Genomic DNA, 26215 nt, shown 5'->3' on the forward strand with positions numbered 1-26215 from the left:
GTGAAAGGGTCTGCACCTCCTCACTTCAGCCTTGTGCCAGGGAGTCATGACCTTCAGGAAGGAAGCGAAGTGTCCATTGCCGCATAACTAGTCATTGCAGAGAGGACCAAAAAGAAAATCCCTCGAGCAAATCCGATCGATGGAAACCAAGATTTTAAAACAGACCAGTCAGTGTGTCTGTGCGTGAGAAGAATGTGGTTGGACTTTTCCCTTGGAGGTTAGGGTTAGCCTTTATAAACAACTTTGCCATAGGAATTCTTAAACACCAAGCTGCCGGTGCATGTATAATTTAACTTTAAAACTTTACAGACTGTTGAGAGAACATATCTGGGCAGGAAGGAAGCTAAATCTGTTGCCTTGGTGCTTATTGGGAATGCAGTGTTAGTACCACAGAACGGTTCCCACTGGGCCGACATCAACGTCACTTCTCACACAAAACGGCAGCTAAAACCCAGAGATTCGATATGAATCTCATGGGTAAATTGTGACTAAATTATTGGTTAATTATGGGAAAATAAGCTGTTGGTTAATTATGAAATTAGAATAGAAGGAGTTCCTGTCGTGGCTCAGCGGAAATGAATCTGACTGGCATCCATGAGGTCACAGGTTCAAACCCTGGCCTCGCTCAGTGGGTCAAGGATCCAGCCTTGCCATGAGCTGTGGTGTAGTTTGCAGATGTGGCTGGGATCTGGGGTTGCTGTGGCTGTGGCGTAGGCCGGAGGCTACAGCTCCGATTCCACCCCTAGCCTGGGAACCTCCCTAGGCCATGGGTGCACCCCCCCAAAAAAAGACAAACAAGCAGAATAAGAAATGATTTTGCTCAAAATTTGTGCCTATTTAATAAATCTATAAGGACAGAAAGTGTATTAGTGGTTCCTATGCCTGGGGGGAGTAGGAAAGGATGAGGAGTGACTCAGTTAATGGGTCCAAGATTTTTTTGTGGGGGATGAAATTTCCTAAAATGAGACTGAGGTGGTGGTTGCTCAGCCCTTTGAATATATTAAAGCACATTGAATTGTATACTTTAAATGAGCAGGTTATTTGGTATGTGAATTATATCTCAATCAAGCTTTTTTTTTAAGTCAGATTGTTGATAAATTGTGTTCTGTTAAAAAACCAGAAATTAAAAATCGCATCAAAATTCTGCTACATGTGGTCTCACACTTGATCAATATGAAACAATGATCATTTGAAATATTTTAAGGCAGAAACTATTTGCTTTCTTTTAATCAGGGTATTTGAAAAGTAGACTATCTCCCTCGAATCATTGAAATTTAATTGTAGTAAATTAAGACGGCTAATAGTTGAAGGCAAAGTCATGGACATTTATGACATAATGATTAGTCCATGTTCCCTCCTGATTTATTTAGAATAACAAGCAGCAGCACTTACACAATAATGATAAGAAAACTGGGTTCCCACTATCCACCAAGATGCTCCTAAACTGATCTGGTCACGGAAGCTGGAAGGTTGAGGTTAGAAAGGGTATGATCTCATTCTTATGATGTGAATACTCGCTGATAAGAGAAGATAGAAATCCTCAGATTTGAGCTGTGAAAACAGGGCTCTTGTGTAAGCAGCATCTATCTCCTGCAGTGTTTATCAGACAGACTGCTCCGTTTTGTCTGCCCAGGAAAGAACCTTCGCCCTTTCCTGCCGTGGGTAGACAGGCCGGGCCGGGCCAGCTCTAATCTTGTTCAGATCCTCACTCCAGGGTTTGGGGGTTGCCCGCAGCTCACTGGTGGCCAAGGCGACGGAGATTGAGGTAAACAGGAAGGGAACTGGCTGGGAGATGTAGGAATTTCTGGCTCAGTGGAAAGAGAGCAGGGAGCTACCAACACCTGCCTAGGGAGCCTGGCAATTTGGAGGTCGCTGCTTAGGGCTTCTTAATGCACCAAAGACCCCGATGGGGCCACTGGCAGTTCCCTGTGGCAAGAGGCCCAATTTTGGTGTTGCTCAAACACCTTTTTTTCATTACTCACCACCCATCCGTCCTAAGGAGCCTTTTAAGAGATTTTTTTTTTTTCCTAATTGCCCTCCGATGAAACTTTAATTGGACAGGTCTGCATCCTCCCCCATACCCAAGAATGAAGGAGCCCTCTGTCCGGTGGCCGGTGCTGTGATGGAAAACAGGGTCCTCCCTTAAGCAGCAGCGCAAGGGGAGGCACACAGCCTTCCCTGCCAGCAGGTCACCTCCTGCCCGGGCTGTCGGCCGGCCCTTCCCAGCTCAGGCCTCTCCAGAACCCTCTCCCTCTGTCCCTCCACCCAAATGAAAGCAGGAGATTTACCGGGTTCCCTGGTCTTGCAATGACCTTGGTACTCTTCCCTTTACATTTCTTTACTCTCCTGCTCACAGACTCTCTCAAGGTCTCATAAAGTATCTCCCCTGCCCACACAGAGAAATGCATTTCAGAGACCCCAGCACCGACAAATGGTCAGAGTGCTAGGACGCTCTGGAGCCTGGCCTCCCTGTAATCAAGAGCTCCAGGCCACGCTTCTGCCCCTCCTGCCTTCCTGACTGTGAGAGCGTCCCTCTGCTCCTCTGAGCTGGGAACACAAAGCCAGCACAGCACAGCACAAACCCTTGGCCCGAGGATCCGCGGGATGGTGACCATGGGGCAGGCGGTTAAGGGGCCTCTGAGAATAAACCATCCAGTTGTCCCCATCTCTGCCGCCACCTGCTGTGCTGCAGGCGTGTGCTGGGCCTTTTCACGTACATTATCCAATTCCGTACTCAGAGCAGCCCTATGGGGTCGATTCCCACGTCACAGGTAAATAGTCACCAGAGAGGTTGAGTCACTTGCCGAGATGGTGCAATCGGGGCTTAAAGTCTGAGTCCACACCATCTACTGCCTTGTCCCAGAGGAGAACACATCTTCCCACGCGAGAAAAACATTTTCCCCAGCTTCACGGACGGCTGACCATCCTGACAGGTGACACGGCGAACAAAAGGGGAGCAGGCAGAACTGAATACCAGCTGTGTGTTCCCTCCATGCCCCTTCCCCGGGCTTCATGCCCCTTCCCCCGGCTTCATGACCCCGTGTCTCCTGCCGATCCATGAGTCACCCTTTAAGGACAAAGAATGACTTCTATCCCCCAGGGCCAACCAGATGGTCGTGCCGCAATCTCCTGCACAGGAACAAGGTAGAAGCCCTTTCTTGGAACTTGGAAGCAAGAGCAAAGCAGGACGTGCACCAGGCTCGCTTGAGGGTAAGCCACCTCAGCAGCTCAGCGCCTGAGTGCCACCTCAGCGGCCCTGCCTGCACAGCGGCAGGGGTGGGGGTGGGGGGGAGGTAGCAGGGACCCTGGTGGGTCTGCACTGTTCTCTTGTCCCTTCCCTGAGCCCCTTGCAATAATCGTGTGTGTGTGTGTGTGTATGTGTGTGTGTGTGTGTGAAGAAATGATCCGTTGACTGGGGATTTAGTCCCGTGTCGTCCCATTTGCCTTTTCCCTGGATGCAAACCTTGAGCCTGGCTGAGGAATTCAGGTCCGCTGGGCTCTGCCTTGCTTTGGGTAGGGAGAGGTTTTGAAAAGAAAGGAAAGTGGTATCTGCTTGTCAGATGGAATGCGTTAACACATCGGGGAGGAATGCAAGGACTTTAACTGCGAGGGTCCCTCGGCAGCTTGGGGGATGAGTCATCCTGCGTGGGGACGGATTCCTAACACGTGAAGCCTCATGATGACATCATGCTTGCAAGATCATCTGGGCCCTGGAGCCTCCTGACAAGTTCCTACCTCGGGGATTTTCACCACCTGGGTTTTTGTTGTTTTTTTTTTTTTTTTTCCCCAGCCACACTTAATACCCAGCACGCCTTACAACTCACCCACTTTTCTAGCAACTGGAATTTGGCAAATGAGGCCTTTCTCAAGTCTGCCTGTGTCATCCCTCCTACAGGGCATTCTTGGCACAGCATGTGCTCCTCACCTAATCAGCACGCCTCCTCCTGACAGCCCTCGATTCAGCCAGCACGCACTTCAAGCTGAGCCTGGCCTTGTGCTCGTGTGAGGGTGTGGAGGGAGGAAGGCCACGGAGGAGGGCAGGGGGGACCAGGAGGGAGCCTAAGCCGACTCGGGAGATGAGGGAAAACACAGGGCTTTGAATGCAGGGCCAGTCGGCAGATACGTGATGACCAAGTTACTGAGCTGCGTCTTGGAAGAGGAGTAGGAGTTAGTCCAGGGATGAGTTCAAGCTGACAGGTCTCCATGAATGAAACCCAGGTCCCGTAGGTCCGTAGGGGAAGAAAGAGATGAAGCCAGGGAGGTGGGCTCGGGAACCTCGTGTGCCATGCGAGGGAGCTAAAGTGCTAGCCTAAGAAAGGTGGGAAGTGGTCAAGGGGTTTTAGGCACGGAGTTGAGGTGGCCAGATGTACAGCGGTACACAGGATGGAACGGAAGGGGCCAGACCGGAGACAGGGAGGCCAGCTAGGAAGTTAGCCTGGTCCTCTGGAGGGGAGGGGAGCACGTCCAGAGGCGACGTAGGACAGTGGCAGCAGGGATGAGATGAGAAGACAGATTCGAGAAATATTTAGAATGTAAACTTGGCAACTGGGGATTATCCAGAAAAGCCCCAGGATTTTCAGCGTGGAGGTGCCACAAACGGAAAAGATGAAAAAAGGCCCGTGTTCAGTCAGGGTTACCGGTGCAGTGGGGCAGGCTGAGTTAGAGACGCCCGCAAGAGCGAGGAGGCTGGTGGAGCTGACTCCCAGGTAGTTAAGGTACATAAATCCAATGACAGAGGACAGTCTGGGCTAAAGGTAATGACTGAGGACTCACCCTGCTCACAGCTGTTGAAACTATAACAGCAGCAGTACTTGACACACCCAGGAAATTATGGGGACTGAGAAGGGCAGCCGTGATGGACAGAAGCCGAGGGAATATCATTTCGGTGGGGGAGGAGGAAGAGACCCATGGCAGAGACAAAGGAGGCTCAGAGAGACACGGGGCTCAGGAGAGCCCCTAGTGCTCTGTGCTTCTCTAGAAGCCCTCTGGTGTGCTGCCCCTCCTAAGCAAGCTCTTTCACTCCCCATTCAGCGCTTGCAGGGCCAAGCTGCTCCTGATCCCGAGGCACGTTCTTGCAGCTTGCAGCCAGCCCTCCTGTATCCTCCCATAGGGATTCCTGCAGCCGAGGCTCATGCGATTCAGTCATAAGCCTCGACCTCCTTTCCTGATCATTCTGTTTATGCAAGACTCTGGCATCTGCATCACCATTTTTCTCTCCACACCCGCCCCCTCCATGCTAACCACATCTACGATGACTTCAGCACCGTGAGCAGGAACCATCACGAAGGCTCATGGTTCCTAGATGCCCTCACCTCCAGGGACTCCTCACCTCCCTCCAGCCTCCCACTCCCATGACGACTCCCAGGAAATCGTTAACACCTGGCACTGCGTCGGTTCTGTGGGAATAAATCTCACATCCTGCTCCGACCAAACCAGCCCTCTCACCTCTTCTTCCTCACTTGCTCTCATTTCCTGCTGACCCGCTGGCCCCTTCCTCACCTCTCTTCCCTCCTTATCCAGGTGGGTTATTCATCGGGTTATTCTTTCCTGAAACCTTTGCTCCCTCCGTCCCGCCCTCTTCCCCGACACCTGCCCAGGAGTGACACCTGCCCAGGGCAACTCCGGTTCACATTCTCTTCTCAGCTCCTGCTCCAGGCAGGCAGAGAGAAACGGGAGCCCCACCCTCACCCCCTGTACAAAGGGACAAAGGGACATCATTAAAGATTCCTGGTCTCCACTCATCCCTGTCATTCTTCATCACTATAGAAAACATAAGCCCTTCCCGTGGGGAAGTAGGAAAATCTGAGCGGTAGCCAGAAGCCCAATCTCTCTCTCTCTCCCAAAATAGCTTCTCCACCTGCTCTGTTGCTAGATTTCCACACAGATGTCCTTGGTACAATTTTGACTGCCATTTACCACCTTTTCTCACCTTGGGCAAGTTCCTTCACCTCCTTCAATCCTAGTTGCCTCGGTTTTAAAATGAGGATCCCCCAGGCTTGCTGCCAGCCTCAAGGGCACTTTGTGCAAATAAGAAGGTGCCTCTGAGCAGGCCCGCAGCTTGGGGAGCGGAGCAGGGCCCGCAGACCCAGAGTCACCCCATCACCTGGAGCAGAGCCACCTTGCATAACCAGACACTAGGCCCCAGCTATGCCCACCTCCATGGGGCTCCTGTGAAACGCAGGCGACAACCTGCAAGGTGCCCAGCCAAGAGCCTGAGTAGAACGGCAGACTAAAGAGTGCATGCGCAGACCACTTGGCCTTGGCTCAGCGTGTAGTGTGCTCTGCTGGGGCGGTGCCTGTCCACATTTTCAAGTATTTTCTGCCAGTTCCGCAAGGTTTATCGCTGTGCTGCTATCGCTCAACAGGAGCAGAGCCCTGAGAGACTACGTTCAGTGAAAGGCAGGCCCCGGGCATAGCCACGGGCTCCCAGGCAGCCAAAGGGCAGTGGGAGGGACCAGGGTGTGGGGGCAGCTGGACAGAGAGGCTGGTCTGCAAGGGAGAAGGGACACGAGCAACCAACGTCCCCAGGGCAGTGCTGCCTCACTCAGGTCCTGGTGGCAGAGGCTGCCCCTCAACCCCACACCCACGCTCTGGGAGCACCCACCTCTTAGGTTCTCCCCTTGGGGTCCTCTCACCAGCTGCTCCTAAGTGTCATCCCTACCCCGCCAGCCCTGCGGAGTGCCCGACCCCCTGCCCCCCACCAGGGGGCGTGTTTCGCTGTCCTGCCACTTCACCATTACTCCTGCTGCCGCCTGGGTCCCACAGACCAGAACCCCTCAGAACCCAGGAGTGTGCAGGCCCTCGGGAGAGCAGGACTTTTGGAAGGCCGCAGCCATTCTCTAAGAGTGGCTCTTCCTTAAGAGGAAACTGTTGTGAGAAGGCAATGAATAGTAGCCACGTGGGTATTTTTCTTGAAGAAAGATGAATTATGCCATCACCCCTTTTGGCACAAAAATAATTTTCAGTAAAAGGTTAAAACCATCATGTTGTATCAATGAGAGCTATTCCATTATTCCAAGAATGATTGATTGGAAAGTACTTTACTTACAGGAAAATCACAGCGATACAATACAGCTTCCACTTTTAAAGCACTTTCCATTAAAAAAAAAAAAAAAAAAGGTTATACCAATGTATAAAAATAGTTACACTGAAGGTGTGAATCAACAGCCGAGTAATTTATTGGCGCTTGAAAGCCCTGTGGTATAAATAGATTCAACAATGAGGCTATCACGTAACTCTGGGCTGTGGCAACCTAACCTCCAGTTTCACTGACAAAAAGAACTGACACGTGTAGTTCAGCCAGAATCATCAGGCCCCCCTGGAAGAGACCATTGGAAGTCGAAGCCACGACAGAACTAGGACCACGAGTCAGGTCAACTCAAAGCACTAGGTGAGGGCGTGGAAGAGGCCAAGGAGAGAGAGGAAAGGTCTCTGCCCTCAAAGGAGTTTTCAGGTTGTCCCAGACTGGAGGCTTGTATGCACAATAGTCAGTACAATGTTTTAAGTATCCTAAGAGAAGTGCAAACAAATATATCAAAAGGGAGGAAGACTCTTTTCAGCTTGGCCTTTTCCTTCTCCCCCCCCAACCCCACAGCCTGCCTGCCTGCCTCCCACAGCCATCGACAGTAACCAGAGCATGGAAAATCAGCTGGGCCTGGATGCAAACTCAGCTACTAGCTGGGCTACCCTGGACAAATCATACAATGTCTCCAAGGCTCAGGTCCCTCAAGTTGCAGGGGGTAGGGGAGAGGTCGCTGTAAAAATGAAATGAGGTCGGCCTTTGTGTCTGAAAGTACCCAGCTTTGCTGCCTCCCCATACAGAGCAAACAATAGAAGTTCGCTCCCTTTCTTACTCTAAAACTCATCTGCGAAAGTTAAATGAACTTTTCCACCCCTTTCATGCTTAAATTTCAAAGAGCTTTTCCGTCAGTTTGTAGTATGACTTTTAAGGTTGTATTTGCGGCCTTCATGTCTTTGAGCTGAAGGGCCCTGTCAGCGGGGAGCCTCTCTTCTTTCTTGTGTTTTTTGAATAAGGCCAGACCGCCACCCTCTCCGTGAAGAAGGTGGAACGCCACACCCACCCCTCATTTCCGGCGAGAAGGTAGAGGCTGGGGCCGCTGCAGGTTGGTCCATCAGCCGTCATTAACTGAGCATATACTACCTTTAAGGCCAGTGTAACTCTGGGAAGTCATCAGATGGGAAGGAGCTAGACAAGATTTCTGACCTCTCGGAGGAATATAACACATGCGATTGCTTCAATCAAGTTTCTTGGTTGAAAACAAAATCGACCAGTTGTGTTACCAGCATGGGGCACTGGACGCCATCACAACTGGTTGCCACTAACATCCTGAAATTGAGTTTTTCTGCAGTCACTGTCACAGCCAGAAAATGTTCCTCCAAGTCCCCTGGACCTTCAGTGGCTCTCACTGCCCAGTCCTCAGTTGCAAAGAAAACTGTCTCAATAAGACGGGGGTATTTCCAAATGCAGGAAAGAGGCTCTCTCAATAGAGTTCACCCTGACTGGTAGCAGATATCCACATAATCGAATTAAGAAAAAGAGGGAAATCATTCAGAGGCTGAAGTTGACTCATTTCCAAATTCATGTAGGATGACTAATATTGATTTTCTAAGACTTCTTAAGTAAAATCTGTTTTATTAAAACCTTCTCTTAACAAAAATGTTTTATTTATTTGCCACAGCAGGCAGCACCTTGATGTGGAATCTCAGTTCCCAGACCAGGGACTGAACCTGGGCCCCAAGGGTGAAAGCGCAGAGTCCTAAACACTAGACCACCCGGGAACTCCCTAATTTTTAAAAAGTGAAACAAACAAGAGTTCCCTGGTGACCTAGTAGTTAAGGATCCAGCATTGTCACTACTGTGGTTTGGGTTACTGCTGTGGCGTGGATTCAGTCCCTGGCCCAGGAACTCCTGCATGCATTGGTGCAGCCAAAAAAAAAAAAAAAAGAAAAGAAAAAAAAGAAAAGTTGCAGTATTCCTATGTAATCTTCACAGTTTCACCAATTATTAGCATTTTGCCAATGCTAACAGATTTGCCAATTTGTTTTATTGCTGTCTCTCAAAATACATGAAGATACTTTTTTTAATGAATAGTTTGAGTGTAAGTTGCAGACACAGTAACTCACTACCTCTCAGTATTTCAGGATATATCTCCTGAGAAGAAGGATATAATAAAATCACAATATAATGATCGAATTCAGGAAACTTAACGCTGAGATCATTTTATCTTGCATGCAGAGCTCACTCATGTTCTTCATAATATTTTTTTGCCCAGGAGCCAATCCATTAAGTCATGTTGCTTTTGTCTCATTTACTATGAAACAGGTTCTCAACCTTTTTGTCGTTCTTAATATTGCTATCTTTTGAAAAGCACGAGCTCATTGTTTTATAGAATTTTTCTCAGTTTAGGTTTGTCTGATGCTTTCCCATGATCCAAGTTGGGTTATCCATTGGGGGCAGGAATACTACACAAACGACCTTATGGCCTTGTCAAGGCTCCACATCCGAGAGCACGTGATGGGTTCCTCTCATTATTGGGATGTTGATCACTTGGTCAAGGTGGTGTTCACTGTATTTCTCCACTGCAGAGTTACTCTTTTTCCCTTTGTAATTAATAGGTAATCTGTGGGGAGATACTTAAGCTGTAAATATCCTGCCCCTGTCAAACCTTTATCCAGCAGTTTTAATGTACCCATTGATGATTCCTGTCTGAATTAGTTATTACGACTGTGGTTTCCAAAAAATTGGTGATTTTCTTCAAACTTCTATATTTACTAGTTGGCATTCTACTTTAAGGATGAGTTTTGTCCAGTATTTTTTTCATTTATCTAATATCAGTACGGACTTATGGATTCTTAACTTTTTTTCTCTTTATGGCTGCACCTGCAGCATGTGGAAGTTCCCAGACCAGGGACTGAATCCACCCACAGCTGCAGCAACACCAGATCCTTTAACTCACGGTGCCAAGCCGGGGATGGAACCTGCGCCTCTGCAGTGACCTGAACTGCTGCAGTCGGATTCCTAACCCCACTGCGCCACGGTGGGACTTCCCATGATTCTTAACAAATTCTCATGTGACTATTAACAACTTATCTATTTTTAGAATCCATCCCTTAGATAATCACGTCTCCATTTTGTGGGTCAACCTAATTGCAAGCAGATCTTTCTTATGTTAACTTGAACATTTAATCAATACTTCTAAATCTACAAAAGTGAATAGGAGATAGAAAGCTGATCTTTTTATGGGGCTTGAACACATAGGTGATTGAAGTGCTGTGAGTAGCCATGGCAAAACGAGCTACTCTGGGGAGACGTAAAGGTGCAGGGCCTTTTTTAAAAAAGAAGGAAAGGGGTTTTGCAGACAGGTGAGCGAAGGTAAAGACTGGCTCAGTCCATGTCTTTCAGACTAGACACAGAGAAAGGGGGGCCTGGCAGAACAAGGTGAAGAAAGGGGAAGGGCGGAGATAGAAGCTGCGATGGGACCCACATGCGCAGTCTGTGCAGAGGGTGTGCAGGAGACACAGAGGTTCCTACATGCCAATCATAACACTGAATTGAGCCTGGATCACTGTAAATCTCAGTAATTATGCCAACCACTCACTTTAGAGTAAGCCAGTAGTAAGCCCAGTGTGATTAAGAAATCCTGCCAGGGTTTTCCCACTTCAGGCTGCTGCAGGTCTGAATGCCCCCACCCTACCCTGGCCTTTTTAAAAAAAAATCAACTTTATGGAGCTATCATTTTCCTACATCATAGGATTTCACCCATTTTTAAGTGTGTGATTCAATGAATTCTGACAAATGTATACAGTCATTTAATCACCCCACAGTCGTAATACAGAACTTTATCATCCCAGGAAGTTTGCTATGCCAGTCCCTTTGCAAGTGATAGTCTCCAGCCCCTGGCCTGCTTTCTGTCTCAACACTTTTGCCTTCTCTAGAATTTCACATAAATGAAGTCATAAATATGGTATGTAATCTTTTGTCTGGCTTCTTTCAGTTAGCATAATACTTTCAAGATTCATCCATGATGCTGTCTTAGCCGTTCATGTCTTTTTATTGCTAAGCGATATTTTATTATATGGCTATACCATAGTTTGTTTACCCATTCATCAGCTCAAGGACATCTGGATTGTTTCCAATTTGAGGTTATAAATGACGCTGCTGTAAAGAGGCACGTACGGGTCTCTGTGTAGATACATGTTTCCATTTCTCTTGGATAAATGTCTTAGAGTAGAACTGTTAGGTTATATGATAGTGTATGTTGACTGTCATAAGAAACTGCCAAACTATTTTCCAAAGTGTTTCATCATTTTGCATTCCCACAAACGATGTATAAGAACTCCAGTTGTTTCACATCTACTCCAAAAAGTCGGTATTTTCAGTCTTTTCAATCTCATCCTTTCTAGTATTATCTCATTGTGTTTTTAATTTGCATCTCCCCAGTGTCTAATAATGTGTAGAATCTTTTAATATACTTATTTGCCACCTATATATCTTCCTTGATGACATCTCTGTTCAAATCTTTTGCCTATTTTTATTGGGTTGTTTATCTTACTGAGTTTTATTATTGAGCTATAAGCCCTTGATCAGATATGTTTTGCAAGAATTTTTTCCCAGTCTGTGGCTTGTCTTTTGACATCTTTTGAAGGACAAAAGCTTTTAATTTTGATAAATTGAAGTTTATTGTTTTTTTTTTAAATATTTCATGCTTTTGGTGTTCTGAGAAGTCTGAATAACACGAGGTTACAAATATTTTCTCCTATATTTCCTCTAGATAGTTTGTGGTTTTAACTCTCACTTGTAGGTCTCTGGCTCATCTGGAGTTAGCTTTTGTGTATGGTGTGAGGTAAAGGTTCATGTTTCTGGATATGGATATCCATTTGTTCCAGCACCATTTGTTGAAAAAGTTATCCTTTCATCCATTGAATTACCTTGTTAAAAATTGATTGACCAAAAAGGAAAATAGATTGACCATATACCTGGGGGTCGATTTCTCTCTCTTTTCTGTTCAAATGATCTACATGTCCATCCTTACATTAGAATCTGATTATGATCACTTATGGTAAGTCTTAAAATCAGTTTACATCCTCCGACTTAATTCTTCTTTTTCAAAATTGTTTTGCCTATTCTAGCCTTTGTACTTCCTTACAATTTTTTTTTTTTTTTTTGGCCACACCCGCAACATATGGAAGTTCCCAGACCAGGGATCAAATTTGAGCCACAGCTGCGACAACGCCAGATCCTTAACCCACTGCGCCAGGCCAGGGATCAAACCCACACTGCCTCAGAGAACACACTGGATCCTCATCCTGCTGTGCCACATTCTATAAATTTTAGAATCAGTTTGCCAATGTCTAAAAATTGCCAGCTAGGATTTTTATTGGAATTGCATTGATTAGTTTAGGGAGAATTGACAACACATTTTTGATGCAACTGTTAAGAGTATTGCTCTGACAATTTAAATTTCTCATTGTTCACTGCTAGGGCATAGAAATAATTGATTTTTAACATTGGTCTTCTACCCTTTTACCTTGTTAAACTCACTATATACCTAGCAGGGTTTTTTTTTGTTTGTTTGTTTGTTTGTTTTGGTTTTTTTGCTAGATTTCTTAGGATTTTCTACATAGGTGATTACACCATCTGCACAGAAAGTTTTTCTTCTTCCTTTCAACTCTGTACACCTTTTCATTCTTTTTCTTTTTCATTGCCATGTTGAGGCAATGCAGTATGATGTTGAAGTTGTAAGAACAAATCCTTGATTTGTTTCCAATATTAGGTGAAAAGCTTTGTCTTTCCCATTAAGTATGATGTTAACTGTAGATTTTTCATAAATGTTTTTTATTAAGAAGATCAAGTTATACCTTCTGTTCCAAGTTGACTGAATTTTTATTATGAATGGATGTAGAATTTTGTCAGATGCTTTTTCTGCTTCTATTAGAATTATCATGAGGTTTTTTAATTCAGTGAATTGCATTTTTTTTTTTAATGTTAAACCAGTCTTACACCCTGGGATAAACCTTACTTGGTCACAATATGTATTCAATTTTCTAAAATTTGTAAAGTTTTTACAGTTATATTCATGGGAGATACCAATCTGTTGGGTTTTTTTTTTTTTTTTTTTTCCTTGTAACATCATTCTCTAGGTTTGGTATCACAGTAATGCTGACCTTATAAAATGAAGTGTTCCCTTGACTCTACTTTTTTTTTTTTTTTTTGGCTTTTATTTTTTAGGGCCACACCTGTGTCATATGGACACTCCCAGGCTAGGGGTTGAATAGGAGCTACAGCTGCCAGCCCATACCACAGCCACAGCAATGCAGGATCCAAGCCGAATCTGCAGACTACACCACAGATCACTGTAACACCGGATCTTAACCCACTGAGTAAGGCCATGGATCGAACCTGCATCCTCATGGATGCTAGTCAGATTCATTTCTGCTGAGCCATGATGGGAACTCCTAGAATTAGTATTATTTCTTAAACAATTGCTAGAATTCTCCAGTGAAGCCATCTAGTCTAGAGTTTTCTTTGTAGAAAAAAAAAAAATGATTGGGTTTTTTTTGGCCCCAGTCACAGCATGAGGAAGGTCCCAGGCCAGGGATCAAACTCACACCACAGCAGTGACCATGCCAAATCCTCAACCCCCCGAGCCACCATGAAACTCCAAAAAACCTTATTTTTAATACCAGAAGGATTTGCTATCTCTCCCAATACAATGTGTTGTACTGAGAATGAATATAAATCCAGTTGTTGCTGAAATAATCCTCCTAGCACACACAGTTTTACTGAGCACTGTGTTTCCATGGTTTTGGCTATAAAGTGGGAAACAATTTAAGTGATTTCAGTAGTCTTTTCAGATACGAGTACAGTAGTTTTTATTTTTATTTTTTTGTCTTTTCTAGTACCGCACCCATGGCAATATGGAGGTTCCCAGGCTAGAGATCTAACCAGAGCTACAGCTGACTGCCTACACCCTAGCCACAGGAACGGGGGATCTGAGCCGCACCACAGCTCACAGCAACACCAGATCCTTAACCCACTGAGCAAGGCCAGGGATCAAACCCGCAACCTCATGGTTCCTAGTCGGATTCATTACCCACTGAGCCACGATGGGAACTCCAGTACAGTACTTTTTAAACTTTCTTAAAAATCTTGTCTGCAACCAAATACCTCACTAGCCAACATGAGTGTGTAAAGCTGATGTCTGTTATTGGTGCTCAGATCTTTCCTGTCAGCCCTGTGCCTCTGCTCTGGTCAGGCTGCAAGTTAAAGATAAAGGAGGCACAGAGGCATGGCTTACCTATGCATTAAATATGCTTACTCCCTTAAGATTTGTTTTTTGTTTTTTGGGTTTTTTTTTTTTGGCCGCCCTGTGGCATATGGACTTCCCTGGCCAGGGGCCAAATCCAAGCCAGAGCTGTGACCTACACCAGAAGTGCAGCGATGCTGGATCCTTAACTCAATGTGCCAAGCCAGGGATCAAACCCATGTCCCTGCCACTGCAGAGACATTGTCAAACCTGTTGCCCCACAGTGGGAACTCCCCCTTAAAATTTTGTGGGAAAATACTACAAGTTTATAACAATAAGGTTAAATACTAACATAAAACTACATAGGAATAAAAGAGAATACTGCGACCATTCTTGGCCAATAAGAAAAACAAATATTAATGATTTGATACATATCCTTCATTTCTTCCACCTTCTTAAAAAAAATACACACATACTCATAGATATAAGCATTTTTCTTTTTCTCTCTTCCATTCCCCCCTAACCCCCTGTGAGATCGTGATGCAAAAATCTTTTTTGCCTCAACTAATGGACATTTCTCCAGGTTTGTGCATGTATTGCTAACCTTTTATTATTTATAGCTCTGCATTTTTCCATAATGCAAATGCACATATTTTATCCATCCTCCTGTTTGATTGACAATCACATTATTTCCAGTATTCTGCCTTTGGAAACAATGCAGCAATAAGCATTGCTGAGCATATATCCCCCTATTTAGGAGCTTTCACTTCCATAGATTTCCAGAAGCAGTCCAAGGATATACACATTTTTTTATTTCAACAAATACTGTACTACTCTTCCACATTCCTCTCAACAGCCTATGAGAATACCATCATTCTCTCCACTGTCACCTTTGCTGCTCTTGCTATCAATCTTACTATTTTATCAGTCTGATGGGTAAAAAAAATATTATTTTAGGAGTTCCTGCCATGGCTCGGCAGTTAATGAACCCGACTAGCATTCATGAAGACGCGGGCTCGATCCCTGGCTTCACTTAGTGGGTTAAGGATCCAGCGTTGCCATGAGCTGTGGTGTAGGTCGCAGACGCGGCTCAGATCCCAAGTTGCTGTGGCTGTGGTGTAGGCCAGCGGCTACAGCGCCCGTTGGACCCCTAGCCTGGGAACCTCCATAAGCCCGTGTGGCCATATTAAAAAAAAAAAGGAAGACAAAAAAAAAATTTAATTTGCATTTTCGTTGGCCGCTAATTTCGTGTCTTTTCATCTGTTTGTTGGCCATTTACATTTCCTTTTCTGAAACTGCAGACCTAAATATTTTCTCCATTCTTATCCTGGATTTGTCTTTTTCCCAGCAATCTGAAGGTGTTTGTTGAATATGAGGAATATGTCATATATATTACAAGCATTTTCACCAAATTTGTGCTTTTTCATTTGGTTTTATATAGTGTCTTTGGACACACGGTCTTAATTTTTTTTAATTGAAATCTTTTTTTTTTTTTTCATTACGGCTTTTGAGTTTACTGACTTGCTTGTGGTTTCCTGGCTTGGGATTATTCAAATATTTATCTGATGTTACTGTTACTGTTTTATTTTTTTCATTCAAGCTTTTAACCTACCTGGAATTTAATTCCATGTATGATATAAGGAGGAATCAAGACTTGAAATCTTAGAGTTTCCCATAACTCTTCATATATTGTGGTATTTTCCATGTTTTCATAATACACCCTCCACTCAGCTCATAATTTCTCTGGCTTCAGACCTTTCTCTTGTCACATTGCTAAACTGCAAGCTGAGAGAGGGCCACGTCTGTCTATAGCTTTCTCCATTGTTTCCATCAGGAAAGACTGATAAACAACTGCAAAGCAGCTAGTGTAGTGTTTGACATATTTTAGATACTCAGAAAACACTGATGGAAGGAAGGAAAGTGTTGCATTCACACCTGCGTTACTACAACTTCTTGGCAAGCATAATATTGACTGCTTATCTGTGTAAACAAGGGGAAATGTCTTTCTCCTTAAAGCCATTCACTGTCTCATGAGCTCACTGTTCCTTCCTCCGCCTGTATCTTTGTTCTTTGAGGCCTTCCTTCTCTCTATAAATCTAGCTCATTTCATAAGGACTCCTCTTAGGGAGGCTTTCTTCAAATCCTTCCTTAAAATTCAACAGTATTTATAAACTCTGCCACACAATTTAGCATTTACACCTCAATGGATTTTACTCCTTTTCAAGTGCCCATCACTGTGCTGGGCCCAAAACTCATTAAATACTTCAACTGTAACTGAAACAATCTTGCATACTAAGGCCCTTTATAAGGGCTGAAGTATAGCCTAAAGATGTGTTAAAAAGCTCTTGGGACTAAGGAATCAACAAACTGGGAAAAACTGGAAAATGACCCTGAAACCTGTTAAATACCAAATGGTTTCTCAAGTGAAATCATGTCATCACACTTATTTTAAATATGGTTGTTAGATGAACACGTGACTAGGTACTGCCCTACCTGAAGGCAGAGGTCAACAGACTTTCTTTGATGTCTTCTGTTTCCATGGGTCCCTATATGGCCTTTACCCACTCGGACCTTTGAGGACTCAGGGAAAATAGAACTAAGCTTTATGTGCCCCTCCATTTAGTTTGAAAATAACACCTGAATGGTTGTCATCACCTTCGGCATGAATTTTTAGTGGAGAAACAGCTAATTTTAGGGCTAGGGCAGAGAATATAGAAGATAAGCCAGGAGCATCTTATGTCCGAAAATAAGAAAGCACTCCAAAAACAAAATGATGGGAGTATGTCAAAGGGACACAAGAGTCGACTGATGGAACTCCCAGTGGCCAAAGCTGGAACAGTCTGAGCAACAAAGTAAATAATGTAGTGTTGGATTACAGCCCAAGGAATGAAATAAATATCCCTGAGTTCATACTGATATAAATAAGCAGTTGAGTAAACAAACGAGGGAAAAGAAGCAAATCTCCCATAGCGAAGACTTCCAAGTAATTTATGAAGATACTCCACCCCCAAGGAGGTAGAGCCTAACTCTCCACCCCTACAGTGTGAACTACACTTAGTGATTTGCTTCCAAAGAGCACAGTATGAAGAGAGGGACGAAAGTAACTTTATGGTGGAGAAACCTAGCAAAGACTACCTCAGCCACGTGATCAAGATTAAAGTCATCAGTGATAAAGTCATGTTGACAGGGTGCCCCCTTCACATGATGTGATAAGAATGACACTTCAGCCCTGTGATCTTCCTCCCCCAAAAGAGTAAACACAGTCTAACCATGAGAAAAACAAATTCCAGTTGAGGTACATTCTACAAAATACTTGACCAGCCCTCAAAACTATCAAGGTCATCAAAAACAAAGAATGTCTAAGAAACTGTGACAACCTACCGGAGTCGAAGGAGATATGACAACTAAATGTACTCCAGGTATCCTGGATGAGATCTTGGAACAGAAAAGAGACATTAGGCAAAACTAGTGAAATCCGAATATAGTATGGAGCTCAGTTAATAATGCAACACTATTGGAGTTCCCGTCATGGCTCAGTGGTTAACGAATCCGACTAGGAAACATGAGGTTGCAGGTTCAATCCCTGGCCTTGCTTAGTAGGTTAAGGATCCAGCGTTGCCGTGAGCTGTGGTATAGGCCGGCGGCTACAGCTCCGATTCAACCCCTAGCCTGGGAACCTCCATATGCTGCGGGAGCGGCCCAAGAAATGGCAAAAAGACAAAATAATACTAATAATAATGTAACACTATTATTTCATTAGTGGTGACGAATGTACAGAACTGGATATGGGGTATGTGGAAACTCACTACTATTCTTGTACCTTGTCTATAAATCTAAAACTATTCCAAAATAAAAAGTGTACTTAAGTATTTTCAAAATACAGTTTGGGCAACTCTGCTTATCTCTGCAACTGTGCTTTATTTACAGGGTGCTGGTGACAGTTTTGTGGGAGCTTTGGCCTTCTACCTGGCTTACTACCCAAACCTGTCCTTGGAAGAAATGATCAAGAGATCCAATTTCATCGCGGCAGTCAGCGTCCAGGCCACAGGAACACAGTCATCTTATCCATACAAAAAAGATCTGCCCCTTTACCTGTTTTGACTGCTATTAATTCCAAAATAAATATCTCTGGAAGTAAACGGTATTTGGGGATGGCCACTCTTCACAGCCTACTATAAAACGGCATCTTCTCCTTTCCTTGCAACTAGTATGTTTATTAACTCATCCACAAGCTTTCATTTATTTCTTTATAGTGATGATTTTTTCTTTACTCTTCTAGCAAAAGTCAAAGAGACAGAATTAAGGATTCTACAAAGACCTGTACAAACATGACCACTATTCAGGAATCAGCAAACTCTACTGCCAACACATCATGAATACTCTACATACACCATAGAGCACAGGATATAAACAGCAGTGTCTAGAATCAGGGAAGAGAATGTTAAATAAGGAAAGGAGGGGAGTTCCCACTATGTGTGCAGTCGGTTCAGAATCTGACTGCAGAGACAAACAAATACCATATGAGATCACTTATATCTGGAATCTCATATACAACACAAATGAACCTTTCCACAAATGAACCATTCCACTTCCTCCCCCTCCCCCTTGGCAACCGGTTGCCGAGGAGGAGGAAGAGGAATGGACTGGGAATCTGGGGTTAATAGATGCAAACTATTGCCTTTGCAATGGATAAGCAATGAGATCCTGCAGTATGACACTGGGAACTATAGTCACTTGTGACGGAGCATGATGGAGGATAATGTGAGAAAAAGAACATATGTATACATGTGTGCGTGTGTGACTGGGTCACTTTGCTGTACAGCAGAAAATTGGAAGAACCTAACAGAAAAAATTCATCATTAAAAAAAAAAAAAAGACTCCGACTGCAGAGTTGCCGATTTGTTCCCTGGCCTGGCGCAGTGGTTTAAGGATTCGGCATTGCCAGAGGAAAACGGGCCATAGGTGGCAACTGTGGCTAGGATTCGAGCCCTGGCCCAGGAACTTCCATATGCCATGGGTATGACCATTAAAAGGTGGGGGGGGGGGACTGGAGGTATAAATTGGACCACTCAAGCAGTTCCTAAGAGGGGCAGCTGATATTCAGCTTTGCCTTTAGTGTTGTCAAATCTTCTGGTTTTACAAGAGAAGACAGAAGTTTGGATGTTTACTGAAATCTTTCAATGTTTCAGTATCAGCAACTGATTTTTTAAAACCGTAAACCACCACCCGTGGGCCACTTTCAGCCCACTTGCTGAACAGACAAGTCATTTGCTCAGCCAGATTTTAAGTTTAAAAAAAAAAAAAAAGTGATTCATACATGTCAGATTCTTGACATTGGGCTTAGGTAGGATCAGATGAAGGATTTTTCTTGTAACCCAAGACCATAATGTACAGTTTCAATCAAAACAGCCAAGATCTCACCGCTTCCTGCTTTGAATTAGAGCTTTAACAAGTTGCCAGAAAATAGCTGATTATGCCACACGTCTCTAAGACTCAACAACTGCCTAATTCCCTTTCCAGGGAGCTGCTCTCACATTGCCTCAGGAAAGGCAGATTGGGCTACAGGGAGGGAACACCTGTTATTCTGGGGCAGGACTGGTTTCTTCTTGCTTGTGGTCATGGTGGGCACTCTATCCTTCTCCCCATTAATGCTTTAAATGCAGCAAGACATGTACCAGCGGAGCTCAAAACAGGAGCTGATCCTTTCCTTACCTTCAGCCAGAAACTTAACAAGGAGGATACGGAACGGGCCATATTCAAAATCTGTGGTAAACAACGGCTTGAAAAGGAAACTGTATACATGTGGGTAGGGCAGGCAGGAGTCCTTACCTGAACATAAGGGTGTATCAGTGGGATTTCCAAGCTGGTTAGCTGTATGATACCACCATGCCCCAGAAACCCTAGCCATTAGCTTTATGGAAACACACTTATTTAAAAAAAAAATCTAGGAGTTAAAGCAGTCCAAAGTGTCCTAGAAAATCCTGGATATGGCTTTGGTGACCTGAGTTTGAAAATGTGGACCAATGGCATTTTATATAAATTACATAAACACAAATCAAAAATATTCAGTCTCAGGAGTTTCCTTTGTGGCTCAGGGGTTAACGAACCCAACTAGGATCCATGAGGACATAGGCTCAATCCCTGGCCTCACTCAGTGGGTTAAGGATCCAGCAGTGCCATGAGCTGTGGTGTAGGTCACAGACGCAGCTCAGATCCTATGTTGCTATGGCTGTGGCGTAGATGGGTGGCCGTAGCTCTGATTCGACCTCTAGCCTGGGAACTTCCATATGCCGCAGGTGTGGCCCTACAAAGCAAAAAAAAAAAAAAAAAAAAAAAAGGAGTTCCTGTTGTGGCTCAATGGGATCAGTGGTACCTTGGGAGAACTGGGACACAGGTTTGATCCCCAACCAGGCACAGTGGGTTAAGGATCTGGTGCCGCCACAGCTGCAGCTCAGGTCAAGACTGCAGCTGCCTCAGATCTAACCCCTGGCCCAGGAACCTCACATGCCAAGGAACGGCCAAAAAAGGAAGGAAAAAAAAAGTTCTCTTGGCTTCTTTTTCATTACAGGCTGGCTCGCTTCTTATCCCTGATCAACCCTGCCATCTCTGTTACGGCACAGGAGTTTTTTCAAGACCACTCTTGAAAAACTGGACTGTGACTCTGCCTTTTCCATGAAGTACAAGGAGGAGCAGACTGGAAACTCTTGCACAAATCTTATTATGGAAAATTTTCTTCTATTATATGAAACAATGGTTATTTTTTAGTAATGTAGTCTTTTAATTTCAAATAGTGGGAGAAAACATCATTAAGAGACAATAGCACAGGCTATTTTAATACTTTTATTAAGGGCTATAAAAATATCCAGAAAGATAAATAAATGTGATGCAATGATATATGTCCTAATATGAAGAACTTTCTTTCACTGCATTGTTTTCCTTCACAATGGCCTTCAAATCACAGGAGGCAGTGATTCTGTGCCATTTCCTCTTCTTTTATTACACGCTGCAGAATTTCTGAATCAGTATCCCGCCCTCAGTCTTCTCATTTATAAATCGAATTCATTTTCAATCCATTGTTTAGAGGGAGCGTATTTTTTTCTGTTCCACAAAGAGGACTTTTTTTTTCACTGTAGGAGGAGAAAAAAGGATTGTAGCAGAAAACTAAAAAGTATCGTTTTTTAATACAAGTACAGATCAGACGAGGAGCCCTCTTTCTCTTCTTTTACTTTCCTTTGTCATAAGGGTGGAGCTGACTTGCAAACTCAGTTCCTCAATCCCAAAGGCCACAGAAGACTGGAGAAAATGGTAAGGAAAACAAGGGAAGATCCACCAGCCCATCAGTGGCATCCTTGGTACCCCACAAGGACACATTTCATCCAATGTAAAATATTCAAATTTAAAAAGGAAAGTTACAGGCAAAAAATGAAAAACAACGTCTTCACCCAGTTAATGTCCACTCTTGCAGGAGGTAAAGTGAGAGCTAGACTCTGGAAAAGACCAGGAAAAACTGAGCAGACCACAGAAGAAAAGGAAGCCTGGGTGAAAGAGTTAATACACATGAAACCTTGTACTTTCCAGAAATCGTTTCATAGATCCAAATATGGACTTTCTAGTTTGGTAAGAGATTTAATACCATAAGCAAAATCTCATTATAAATATCCTAACAGAGTGCAGTTCTCTGAAATACCCCAAACAAAACTGCTAACTGTCTGGGTGAAAGATTAGAGACTAGAGGCTGGGCAATAAGGTTTTATGATTCCTGTAACGCCCTCCATAGCACTCCACCGACATCTCACACCTCTCTCTCGCTCACACCCCCCACCTGAATTCTTCTTTGCCAAAGAAACAAAAACAGTGCACCCAGTAAGATCCAGGAACTCAAAAGACCATGACACAACAGCAACTCACTTGTTCCTACCACACAAAGAGACTTAGCTTTGTTTTCTGTTATTCTTCTATAATCAATATGGATACTCTGTATATTAGAGTCTCCGACTGTCTATAATTAAGAATTAGCTAGGCAGGAGTTCCCATCGTGGCGCAGTGGTTAACGAATCCAACTAGGAACCATGAGGTTTCGGGTTCGGTCCCTGGCCTTGCTCCGTGGGTTAAGGATCTGGCGTTGCCGTGAGCTGTGGTGTAGGTTGCAGACGCAGCTCGGATCCCGCGTTGCTGTGGCTCTGGTGTACGCCGGTGGCTACAGCTCTGATTCGACCCCTAGCCTGGGAAACTCCATATGCCGTGGAAGTGGCCCAAGAAATGGCAAAAAAACAAAAATAAATAAAATAAAATATTCTAAATAAAAAAAATTTAAAAAAAAAGAATTAGCTAGGCAGCTTATTTAAATACTTTCCTACTTCCTGCCTAATTCTGGTTCTGCAGATCTAGAGTAAGACTGAAAGTCTGTATCTTTTAAAACCCTCAGAGGAGTCTGATGGGCAGCTGAATTTAATAACTATTATCCAGGGAACAGAATTATATCTACAAAATAAAAATCAATTTTATTACTTTATAATAAAATAGGTATATTTTTAATATATTTCAAATCATCTGACATTAAATATAAGTAGGGCTGATGCTCCTTCAAAATCCAAGGAAGACTACAAAGCATTATAAGACAGCATAGGAGTTCCCATCATGGCACAGTGGAAATGAATCCAACTAGGAACCATGAGATTTCAGGTTCAGCACTTCTCAGTTGGTTAAGGATCCAGCGTTGCTGTGAGCTGTGGTGTAAGTCACAGATGCGGCTTGGATCTGGCGTTGCTGTGACTGTATTGTAGGCCAGCAGCTACAGCTCTGATTAGACCCCCAGCCTGGGAACCTCCATATGCCACAAGTGCAGCCCTAAAAAGACCAAAAAAAAGACAGCATAAAGAACCAAAATAGCTTCCCATAACACAATGTCAGTCATTGCAAGAGATATTTCCTCCATGTTTTTCTACATGGAACTAAAAAATAGATTAAAAAATAGGAACTTGTCTCATTGACAGCCAACTAGGAGATAATTTAAATGACCCTAAACAGGGTTAACTGATGAAGATTAGTAAAGCCAGCCTTTATTCATGAAAATTTCCTGATTCACTTCCCTTAACTGAGAGAATATTTAAGTCCACAGAATGGTGCTAGACAAAGTAGAATTTACAAAAGCATAAGAAGAGTCCCTGATTTAATATCAGTTTATCATGAGGGGCCAGTATAAATGTCCAGTAAGCCCCACAGGAACCTAAAGATTAAAGGGCACTGGAATAGTGAGGGAAACACCTCATAGAGAGGGTAAAATTAAGTCTGAAGAGGCAGCAGCAAAAAAAATAAAATTTAAAAAAAAAAAGCAGCAGCAGCAGCAGCAATTGGATAAACTAAAACAGAAAAGGGTATCTGGTGTAGAGAAATTGTGGTAGGGCGTTTCCATCGCGGCTCAGAGGACTAGCTGACTAGTATCCATGAGGATGCAGGTTTGATCCCTGGCCCCACTCAGTAGGTTAAGGATCCGGTGTTGCCAGAAGCTGTGGTGTAGGTCGCCGATGTGGATCGGATCCTGTGTGACTGTGGCATGGGCCAGCGGCTACAGCTCCGATTGGACCCTTGGCCTGGGAACCTCCACGTGCCGCAGGAACTCCCATTGCTTAAAAAGGAAAAAAAAAGAAATTGTGGTAGGAAGTAAGAATGACAGAGTCAACCACAGGGGAAGGTCCTAAAAGGGAGACTCATTTGGCACCATATGATAGAAAAAAATAGGCCTGGAGTCAGAAAAACTGGGTTCAAGCCTTGGCTCCACCATTTATCTACTGTGAGTCCTTGGGCAAATTTCTGAAAATACTTCTTCCTAAGTTTTCTTCCTGTGAGAGGGCTAACTCCATCTCCCTCACAGGGTTGCCAGACATACAGTGAACACTCAATATGTGTTCGCTGAGTTGAAATGACACACTGCTATCCACAATCATAAACATAAATTAATTCTCTGTCAAAATATTTGCTACTTAATTCATAGAAGAATGAATCTGTCAAGTTCTTTCCCTACATCTAACCTAAATCTATTCTGCTTCCATTAAAGGCTGTACTGTCTTGTTTAGTCAACCAAGGAATTAAAACTGACAAGTTTTCATTTTCTTTATAATAAAGCTTCATATATTTAACAAAGTTCAATAAGCTTCTAACTCGGCCTTTAATCCTTCTTCCTTGCAAACTTGCATCTAGAGTCATATGAGGAAAAGGAGTCTGAAAGGACACAGGCTGGCTCTAGCCATCGATTATACCATGAAGTACTCAAATAATTGAGACTTTTTTTCATGTTTCCCTGCTTGATTTCCTTTAAAAACCAGACAAACAAAACATCACCCTTAAACTAACCATTTACTCATTGCAGTAAAATATGCTGGGAGGACTGCCAAGTACTTGGTACCCTGAGCAATGGGGCAGGCGGCAAGGCAGACACCATCACGTGAGCCCACGGGGCATTCGGCAGGTGGGCAGAGAGCCAGTCCGCTATCCCAGAACATTCCCTTCTTCAGAACAGACAAAGTTGTGCTGTCAAGGCTCCAACAATTCCTCATCTAAGTAAAAGTTGTAATCATCTGTTTAAATTTATATACGAATCTTTTCTTCCACTTTCAACTCAGAGTCAAAACTGTTTATGGCAGTATCATTTCCCAATCTCAAAGATTAAAATCAATCCGACAAAATAAATTCCTAATACCTCCCTACTAAGAATGAAAATTCCAATACATTTTCACACTTAAAATATCACAGAAAGTTGTTCAATCAACATTTATGAACATTGTACAAGTTCCTAAAAAACTCAAAAGGAGCTAAAATGCTAGGAAAACAACTACTTCAGTGTAAAGTCCATTCCTTTGGGTTTTTACCAACATATATAAAGAAACCAGAGGGAGAAAACCACACCAATCAGCATCATATTGCTATGGTCTGAATGTTTGCATTTTCCCAAATTTATGTTGAAATCCTAACCCCCAAAGGTGGTGCTGCTAGGAGCGGGGTCTTGGGGAAGTGTGTTGGTCCTAAGGGTGGCGCCTTCATGAATGGGATTAATTCTCTTAAAAAAGACACGTACAGAGCTTGCCTGCCCCTCCACCACATGAGAACACAGCAAGAACTCCTTTCTGTGAACCAGGAAAGGGGCCTACGCCAGAAAGCAACCATGCTGGCACCTTGATCTTGGACCTCCCAGGCCTCAGAAATAACTCTGAAAAATAACTCTGTTGTTGCTAAGTCATCTAGTCTGTGGTGTTTTGTTGTATCAACCCAGACTAAGACACATACCTTATCGTTCTAATAATTTTTCCATCATCTGGGATATCATCCTGAAATTCAGACTCCTAATCATCAGGGACAAACCTAGAATTCCTTTTTTATTGTAATAAAGAATGACCAGAAATTTTAATACCATAAGAACAGCAGGAAATTTTATTTCTCTTATATAGTGGAACTCGTGCCAATTTTAAGCTGACCACTGGGCTTCTCACTTTTTGAAATGCCTCCTTACACTGGTATAGCCCTTATTTTTTTTTTTTGAGGTGATGTTTTTGTTTTTCTTAGATATTGACAAATGCAGCATAGTGAACAGTGATTGTGAGACCGTCTGTACAAACTCTGAAAGCAGCTATTAACGTAGCTGTCAGCCAGATTCGCACTACTGCCCAACCCAAGGTCATATATAGGTAAGCGGTTTTAGCCTCCTGTGAACTCTCTCAATAACAGGTCCATTCGTAGAGTGATTCAGGACCTAGGCTTTTGGAGTAAGACGGTCCTGAGTACCAATTTTCATCTTGTCATATATTTTAGTTCTCTGCCTTTAAGGTCCTTGGCACCAGATTCCTCATCTACAAAATTGGGTCGACTGCCTGGAGAGTACAGGTGCTTGCATTCGTGATATCTGAAGACATGAAGGCTTTATACGTAAGCAAAGAAGACAGACTTTTCCATTTTGT

The 26215-nt window shown here is 43.7% G+C and overlaps 2 protein-coding genes across 5 annotated transcripts in view; one reads left to right on the forward strand and one right to left on the reverse strand.

The window, feature by feature from the left end:
• RBKS (ribokinase) overlaps positions 1-18464 on the forward strand; it is a 97989-nt gene extending 79525 nt beyond the window's left edge. For 2 of the 3 annotated variants that reach the window (XM_047782381.1, XM_047782379.1), the window contains one exon: positions 18195-18464. In XM_047782381.1, the coding sequence (XP_047638337.1) occupies positions 18195-18368 (174 nt within the window). In that variant the 3' untranslated portion in view covers positions 18369-18464. Of the gene's footprint in view, positions 1-3100; positions 3211-18194 lie in introns of all 3 variants that reach the window. The other variant, XR_007135176.1, reaches the window with a different exon arrangement.
• Positions 1-26215, reverse strand: part of MRPL33 (mitochondrial ribosomal protein L33) — a 69221-nt gene that overhangs the window by 37993 nt on the left and 5013 nt on the right. The window contains exon 4 of one of the 2 annotated variants that reach the window (XM_047782383.1): positions 21094-21394. The exons of the other annotated variant lie outside the window; for it this stretch is intronic. Coding sequence (XP_047638339.1) covers positions 21345-21394 — 50 coding nt within the window. The 3' untranslated portion in view covers positions 21094-21344. Of the gene's footprint in view, positions 1-21093; positions 21395-26215 lie in introns of those variants that run through there. 2 annotated transcript variants of the gene reach the window in all.

This window comes from Phacochoerus africanus, chromosome 5 (assembly GCF_016906955.1).
Source record: "Phacochoerus africanus isolate WHEZ1 chromosome 5, ROS_Pafr_v1, whole genome shotgun sequence".
NCBI classification, from domain to species: Eukaryota; Metazoa; Chordata; class Mammalia; order Artiodactyla; family Suidae; genus Phacochoerus; species Phacochoerus africanus.